The 8958-nt window shown below is 48.5% G+C and overlaps 1 protein-coding gene across 1 annotated transcript; it reads right to left on the bottom strand.

The window, feature by feature from the left end:
* Positions 1 to 3072: 3072 nt before the first annotated feature.
* Positions 3073 to 8895, bottom strand: LOC109690663 (protein FAM209-like). The gene is made up of 2 exons (XM_020170127.2): positions 6458 to 8895; positions 3073 to 4819 (listed from the first exon to the last, which is right to left on the bottom strand). Exons 1-2 carry the CDS (start codon positions 6704 to 6706, stop codon positions 4556 to 4558), a joined length of 513 nt encoding a protein of 170 aa, XP_020025716.1. The 5' UTR covers positions 6707 to 8895; the 3' UTR covers positions 3073 to 4555.
* Positions 8896 to 8958: the final 63 nt, after the last annotated feature.

Genomic DNA, 8958 nt, shown 5'->3' with positions numbered 1-8958 from the left:
GAAAACTGCGCTTGCTGTTTTTGGTGGTGGGCTTTGCCTCCCCTTAGTGGTGATCTTCAGCAACTGCAAGCCACACACAAAATGCGCTCCAAGATGGACCCTGCAAAGGGGCCATAAGCCCACTTTTGTTTTCAGTGGGACTGGGGTTTGAACTCATGGTTTCATGCTTGTAAAGCAGGCTCTCTACCACCTCAATCACACCTCCGGCCCATATTTTTCTGATTATTTTGGAGACGGGGATCTCATGATCTATTTGCCATGCTGGCTTCCAACGGTGACCCTCAGCCTCCGAAGTGGCTAGGATTACAGGCGTGAGCCACCAGCTCCGCTCACCTTTGGGTTTCTGTGGAGGCTTCGTTACACGAGCATGCTGGTTATCATACCGTGGACATTGATGGAGGTCAGGGGACATCTGAAACTCACAGCCTGTCTCATGGTTGGCTCCCTGGGCAACAGGCCCAACTGAGGTCGTGTCACTTTGAGGGCTCCCATGTGCTAATTGGAGGTGCATTTTTGTTATAAATCACAGTGTCCCAGCCCCTACCTATGGAAGGGACAAACAAGAAGCAGGTTAATGAAAAGCCTAACGTGGCTCAGTGACCAGCTGAGAGGGTAAGTGAAGCAGCTGTTGTGGTGTGAGGCAGAGGGGCTCCTTGAGGCTGGCTGTCTAGTGGAGACCAGAATGGCAGCACAGGAGCCAGCAAAGTGACATCTGGAAGGAAAAGCCAACCCCAGTGGGAGAGGCAGTGCAAAGGCCCAGAGGCAGAAGAGTTTGGCCTGGTGTAGCTGTTTGTTCAAAGAGCCCAGAGTGGGGACTGAGCCCACAGCGCCCCAGGCCAGGAAAGTGGGTTTGAACACTGCTCTGAGCACAGCAGGAAACCACAAGAGGGCTTAAATGCAGCTGTAAAGTATCATGTGCCCTAATTATTTGCATATTACAGGTACTTACTGGTTTACTGTCTTCACTAGAACATTGTGAAACATTGACCACTAGTGCAGAGGTTTAAAAAAATGACTGTGAGCTAAAACACTACCACGAGCCCCAGCAAGTGCACTTGGGATATTTATCCCACAAACCGAGAACCTTTGTCCACACAAAACCGTACCTGAGTCTCCATGGCTGCTTTCTGAGAGCCAGAACCTGGAAGTGACAGTGTCCTCCACAGGTGCCCATCTGGACAAGCTGGGATACTGCACTCAGTAGGAGACGATACAAGCTCCTGGCAACGACAGCCTTGGCCTTGGTCTGTTTTCTGCAGCTCTAACAGAAACACTACAGCCAGTAACCTCGGACAACTCAGGTTGACTTGACTCATGGTCCTGGAGGCTGGGAGGTGCCAGCCACGGTGTGGACATATGGTGAGGCCATTCCATGATGTAAGGAGGAAGGACCAAAAAGCACAGAGAGGGGAAAGGGGGACCCACCTCACCCCTTTTATACTAACCCCTCCTGCCACAGCCTTAATCCACTCACCATGACCTAATCACCACTTCTAGGTCCCACTTCTTAAGATGGTCACACAGCCTTACGTTTGAGAGGGGACAGCCAAACCACAGCAGGTCCTGAAGGCATTTATCCTGGGTGAAGCAGGTCAACCTCCATGGTCATATACCATAGGATTCCATGTACACAACCTCCAAATGTTAGAATTCCAGAGTGGAGAACAGATGGCAGCCGGCGTTAGAGACAGTGGCTCAGTGTGCCTGTGACGTCTGTGGGAGTTAGCTTGTCTTGTCACTGTGCTCACACAGTCCTTGAAAGGGCAAGGACTCCCACATCACTCCTATGTCATTTACTGGTTTTGATATTTTACTTTAGTCTGGTAAGTTGTAACCTCAGGGGAATGGCTGGGGGGTGCATGGGCCTCTTTGACCTGCCTTGGCTTCTTCCTATGAATCTTAAGTTTCCAAAGCAAAAGTTCAGAAAAAACTGCCATGGGCCCAACCAGCATGGCAGAGCTAAGGGATGGCTTGGTGTCCTAGCCAATAGTTGGTGACCCCCTGCTTCAAGGCACTGGGCTTCTCATTCTTGACCTTCTGGTTTCATTTCCCTGGTTCAAGGGCCAGTGACAGGTCAGGGACAAGGTGAGTATACCACCTGGTTTGTGATATTCTTCCTATCAGAAACAGCAGGTGGAAACAGTGTTTGGTGTGTCTTCCATTTGTCTTCTACTGCTAGGTCAGATTTCCATAGACACAGAGCACTCTGATTCTGTGTCCATGGCCTGAGGCCTCGGTACAGCCAGGGCTTCTCTGCTCAGGGTCTCACAAGGCTGAAGCCAGGCACTGGCCACAGCTCAGCTCATTGAAGGCTCAGGTCCTCTTCCCAGACCCTGGCCATTGGTGGTGTGACAGACAAGAGCCCTGTTTTCTTTCTAGCTGTAGACTGGGGACCACTTGGATCCTAGAGTCTGTCCTTGGAACCTGTTGTCTCACGACAGTAGAGCTTCCTTCCTCAGGGCCAGTAGGGGCATCATACATGACACAGCACCATCACAAAAGTGACTATGCCATCATGCCTCCAGCTCACCACACTCAAGAAAGATTATATAGGGCATGTCACTGGGGCTCACCTTAGCATGAGTGAGGGGTTGGCCAACTTTGCCTGAAAGGGCCAGCTAGCCCTTTTTAGCTCTGTGGGCAAACTGGTTCTGTCATAATAATTCAGTCCACATTGGTGAACCAATATGGCTAGCAATGAGCTGGAAATTAACTGGGATGGCTGGGCTCCAGTAAAAATGTATGGACACTGAAATTGGAATTTCATGTCATGAAATATTACTCAGATTTGGTTTTTTTCAAAACACACACACACATACACATACACGGTCATTAGGCTGGATCTAGCCTGTGAGCTGTAGCTTGCCAGCCACTGGTCTAAGTCCACTGATTAAGTGGGGACCATCTAACCCCCACCACACTGATGTCACCCAGTAACACCCACCCAAGGTTTTTTCCTACTTGGATTTCTTCAGTGTGTGCTTGAACACAACTCACACACTCTTGTTTGCTGGAGAATACTCAGAATTCAGAAGACAAAAGGGTAATCTCAGTTCCATTTTCCCAGCCTGAAAGCCGAGAGTTAAGACAAAAACCAGTGTTTAAGGACACTGTTAAACAACAGAGTAACCGTGACGAAAGGAAAAGATAGCAGCTTCCACCCCAGCAAGTCTGACTCCCACGGACAGGGAAAATCCATGCAGAACAGATCCCAACGTGTTGTTTGGACATTGGCAGTGAACTTTGTGGCTGGGAAGGAGATGGTGGAGACCCAGGACTCCTCAGCCAGGGCACAGCAGTGTGGACTCAGGTGGAGAAAAGAGGATTTCTGTGACACCCACAGCTGCCCCCTCCCTAGGCCTGCTCAGGCGTGTCTAATTAAACTCTCAGGTTGACCTAGGTGACGGAAGGTAGGCCCAGGAGCAGTAACTGAGTTTAAAGGACTCAGGTAAGTATAGGATCAGCCACACCAATGTGGCAGAATAGCTATATTCATAGTATTATAAAGAACATATCAACCAATCTGGAAACCCTGGTTAGCTCATCTGTATCCCAAATGTGGAAAGCGTGAGTGGCTTCTTTTTCCAGACAGGGTGTTGTTATGTAGCCCAGGCTGGCCTGACTCAGTTTCCTGAGTGCTGGGATTCCAAGTGTGCACACGCCAGCTGTTTCCTTGTTTTCTTAATCCAGTTATAGACATATGTAACTGATATTTTGGTGGAGAAAAAGCCAATACCTGGAATTTGTGGGTTGGAATGAGTAAAAGGACTGCTCCAGTGGTAAGATAAGCAAATAATTCTAGAATACACCTTCCTGACTGAATCATCTTATTTTTAACCCCACCACTAAAGTTGTCCTTTGTAATGTAATCAGTCATTAAGAACCACTTTCCTATTTTGCAAATCTGTAAAGAAGAAACCAAGCAGGGCACTGGTATCTCACTGCAGTAATTGTAGCTACTTGGGAGTCTGAAATCGGGAGGATCACAGTTCCAGTCCAGCCCAGGCAAAAAAGTTTGAGCCTCCCATCTCAAAGGAAAAAACTGGGTGTAGGGGTACATGCCTGTCATCTCAGCTACTGTAGGAAGCCTAATATAAGTGAATCACAGTCCAGGCCGGCCTGGGCAAAAAGCAAGATCCTATTTCCAAAATAACCAGAGACAAAAGGGCAGGACGTATGGCTCAACTGGTGGAGTGCCTGCCTAGCAAGTGTAAAGTTCTGAGTTCAAGTCCCTGTACAACGAAAAAAAAAAGAGAGAGAGAGAGAAGAAACCAAGAATATCAACGAAAATGAGGTCAGTGTCTACATGTCTACATCTAGCCCTATCGCCCATGTCATCATGCACCATTAGGGAGCCTTCAGTCCCCTCTCATCACCCACAGCATGGGGAAGTGGGAAAGTGCTGTGGCTACTGGGTCTCACCTTCATTTCTTCTTCTAGTTAAGGGAAAAGAGAGACCTCACGTGTGGGGTTTGTCCTCAGAATAGCTTTATTAGTTTGGATACTGTTTGTCAGCACCCGACTTTCTCTCTATTACTTTGACGCACAAATCCACTCACTCAGACTCCTCTTCTCCCCAGATCTCGTAGATGGTGATGTTATTGTGTGGGTCTGCAGGCATCTCTGCGCTTTGCAGCTTGAGGGTGCTGCCAGTTGCCATGGTGTCTTTAAGATTCCGAACCCTGGACAAAAATTTCACCAGGTCCATCTCGAGCTGGGTTAGGGTATTGAATGCATACTCTTTGTTGGGGGAAGCATTTTGGTTTTTCTTTAGTGGAGAGCGAAACTGACAGCCTCGAAGGCTGGTAGCACTCTGCTCCTGTCAAGAAAGATACTCAGCTGGCTCAAAAGACCAAAAATCGTATGTTCTCCCTCATATGTGGACATTAGATCAAGGGCAAACACAACAAGGGGATTGGACTATGAGCACATGATAAAAGCGAGAACACACAAGGGAGGGGTGAGGATAGGTAAGACACCTAAAAAACTAGCTAGCATTTGTTGCCCTTAATGCAGAGAAACTAAAGCAGATACCTTAAAGCAACTGAGGCCAATAGGAAAAGGGGACCAGGAACTAGAGAAAAGGTTAGATTAAAAAGAATTAACCTAGAAGGTAACACCCACGCACAGGAAATCAATGTGAGTCAATGCCCTGTATAGCTATCCTTATCTCAACCAGCAAAACCCCTTGTTCCTTCCTATTATTGCTTATACTCTCTCTACAACAAAATTAGAGATAAGGGCAAAATAGTTTCTGCTGGGTATTGAGGGGGGGAGCGGGAGGGGGTGGAGTGGGTGGTAAGGGAGGGGGTGGGGGCAGGGGGGAGAAATAAACCAAGCCTTGTATGCACATGCACATATGAATAATAAAAGAAAAATGAAAAAAAAAAAAAAAAAAGAAAGATACTCAGGGTAACTGTCAACTTCAGCGTTTTTTTTTTTTTTTTTTTTTTTTTCCTGATGGTACTCAGGCCTTTCCCTTGCCAGGCAGGTGCTCTACCATTTGAGGCATTCCACCAGCCCTTTTATGTGTTACGTATCTTCAAGACAGGGTTTCACAAACTATTTGCCCAGGCTGGCCTCGAACTGTGAACCTCCTGATCTCTGCCTTCTGAATAGCTAGGATTATAGGCACGAGCCACTGGCACCCAATGACTTCACTGGTTTTGACACAGTTCCAAGTGATGTGTTCATCTACGAGAACAGTTCTAGCATTGCTTTAGACCAGGCACTGGGAAAATGGGCAAACCTGGCCTCCTACATGCTTTTTGTAATTGAAGTTTTATGGAACATGGCCAAGCTTTCATTTGCATATTAGCTTTCAGACTGTAACTGCAGAACTGAGTAGGTGCCCGCATCTGAAAATATTTACTACCTGGCCCTTTGTGGGAAGTTTGCCAACCCACTTTAGTTAGGGTGGACACAGAATCCTGAAGTGTGGGGCCTGTCCAGGAGAGACCTTTTTCTCCTCTCCCTCTGAGTCATCTCATGCTGGGAACACCAGTTATTACTTTACACCTCTATCTCTTTAGCACGGGCCTCAGATTTCCTTTACTGGGGATAATGGTAACATTTCCATTGAGTTCAGAGACCTACAAAAAGTCAAATGCAGTGAAATTTAAAAATCAAGGGACAGTCTATGACCATAGTACCCTGAACGTGCCTGATCTTGTCTAAAAATGAAGGGACAGTGAGTCTGGCCTTATGAATAATTTTGGCCTGAAACATTCTGTAAGTTCTTGAAATCTATTCTCGGATTAAAAAATAAATTTACTTCACAGGAAAAACTGTGAGCCACATAACAGGTCATCTGCAACTGTCCCAACCTCTTGGCAGGTACTTTCAGCTCCAAGTTCAAATTCATGACACTCAACAGTCCTGCTGTTGGGTGGACCAGAACATGTTTCTCTGAGATTTGAGATGGAATCACCATGGTGTAAAAATGGAGCCTCCTTACCTTATTCCTCTCGCTATCCCCCCGAAACTTCAGCATCATATACAGCACAATAACGAACAAAAGCCAGAGCCATTTGCTCCCGAGCCAACCTTGGGCATGCTCTGGAAGATTCTGTCTAATCCGGAAGTGCCCTCCGCAAGGCACCTTCCCCTGGGGTTCTTTGGCTTTCTCCCTCAGTGAAGAAAACATGAAAGCATAGCCACAAGAGAGGCACAGAGGCAAGAACAGGAACCATCTCAGCACCCACATGGTGAGCAGAGGTAGGACAGGAAGCTGCTCATGGTGGGTCTGTCTGCCTGCTGCTGGGTGCTGGTGATGTCACAGAGGACTCTGGGCCGCCAGCCCCTGCCATTGTGATGCCTTCATGCTGGAGGAGACCGAGGCTCACAGAGGTAGCCTGGAAGCAGGACTTCAAGGGAGAAACTTCATAAGGCAGTAAAAAAAGAGGAAGGGAGTAAGGAGAAGCCTGCTCCATGCTGGCTGCACATTCCTGAGCCAGCGCTCTTTTGGGAGAGGCCATCACCTATTTGCTTACATTTATTTGATGCAGACATTGTGGTGAACAGCAGACACAATGCGCCCTCTGGAGCTGAGCCCCAGGGAAAGAGGGATAGCGACAACAGGGTACAATTAAGGGCCACTGATGGGTTTGGTTCCACCTCTATTATTCTAAAAACAGTCCAGGGAGGGGTACACTTCACATAGCAACTGTAGATTTCTGGCTGGCTTTGAAAACACAAAAGCTTAGGGAGCACTGCAGAGCAGGTGGCACCCCTTTGGTGGTCACATTTTGAATTCAGTCCCCACCACACCCTCAGACACACACAGCACTGCCTCACAAGAGTGCACCATCCCTGGGAGGGCTGAGTTTCTCTTACTGAGCTGGGATGTAGCTCAGTGGTAGAGTGCTTGAATAGCATGCAAGAGGCCTTGGGTTTTCTCCCCACCACAACCAAAAAAAGAAAAAAGTATCACTGTCAGGTGTGGTGGTACATGCCTATAATCCCAGCACTCTGGAACCTGAGGCTTCACAAGGCAAGCCAAAATTTCAAAAATATTAAAATGGTGACAAGAGTAGAAGGGGACTACACTAATTAGGTTCTGTAAGAGGACTTTTTGGAAGACGTGGATACAGCTTGAGAGACAGGAGGTGGCTGGGTGCATGAAGACCCCAAGATGAGGACACAGCCTGATGGCAGCCAAGCCAAAGCCACAAACAATCCAAGAACTCGCTGACCAGTGTATCTGAAACCAGCAGTTTGTAGAAATGACATGAAACAAGACATGGTCAGTGGGACACAAGGCTCCTACCGGTTCCCCTAGGTCAAATCTGCAGTCTTCTTAGAGGGACCTTGTTCAGACCAACCCCAGGCATGACTTTGTGCTGACCAGTGTACACTGGGCACCTCACAGTGCCTCTGCCTGTGCTATGCTCTGGCGTAACACAGAGATCCTATACTCCTTTGTGATCCCAAGGGACAGCATTGAAAAGCATTCATGGCTCTCCCACGTGCACAGCCATCAGCATTGAGGTGGGCCTCCTGCTAGAGACATCTGAGCAGGACCCAGAGAGATGGAAGTCCCTAAGGATTAATTAGAAACTGGACCTAATGTCACATGAACCGGTCCCCCCTGACAGCCGCTACTTCTGAGTGCCATTTGAGAAGCAGTTGGCCCGGTGGGTATCCATGGCCCTGGGCCAGGGAACACCATGGATTCTATTTGGAGACTTGTCTATGGCAGAATGCCGTCCCTGGCCCCTGCTCTCTGCTGATGGGTCTCAAAGCTTCTGTGGGAAGCCGTTGTATCTCCCCATAAAGGGTGATGGCCATTGTCCCACCTCCCTGGGCTGGTAGTGAGACCCATAAGGTGGGCCGACTGAGTGGCTGATTCTTTAGGTGGCCTGAGAACAGGTGAGCCATTAGCCTTCTGAGCTATGACCTTTCTCCCCTCCCCTGGTGGATCAAGGTGTGGTGCTGGGTGCCCTGAGGAGGCACAGACAGCAGATGCATGGTTCTCCTCTCATGTGGGGTAGCAGCTGCCCTGGTCTGCCTTTGGCACACACTGATTGGGTCACTGGAAAAAGTGAGCACAGTCTAAACTGTCAATGCAAAATAAAATTAGGCTAAAATCAAGAAAACTGAAATTGGAGCCAGGTATGGTGGGACACACCTGTAGTCCCAGCAGAGGCTGGAGGCCAGCCTGGGCAACATAGTAAGACCCTGTCTCAAAAGAAATAAACAACTTCTGTAGTCACCAGGTGGACATGTCTACAATGCTGAGCTTCCTGTGCTCTCCCTGGGGCCCACTGATGCTCACCTGCTCGCCTCCCCCTCAGTGCCTTTTCTTGGCATCAAGACCCTATGATGCAGTGCTGAACCCAGGACACACGCGTTCTTCACCAGCAGTCTCGTGGGAAGCCCCAGGCTACAGATCGTGAGCTCCCTTTACGCCCTGTTGAGGGAGGGAAGGTAGCACTCCCACTTGTTCAGGGAGTGGCT

This window comes from Castor canadensis, chromosome 5, assembly GCF_047511655.1.
Source record: "Castor canadensis chromosome 5, mCasCan1.hap1v2, whole genome shotgun sequence".
NCBI classification, from domain to species: Eukaryota; Metazoa; Chordata; class Mammalia; order Rodentia; family Castoridae; genus Castor; species Castor canadensis.
The sequence above is the reverse complement of the archived record's forward strand: the minus strand, read 5'-3'. Positions and strand labels throughout refer to the sequence as shown.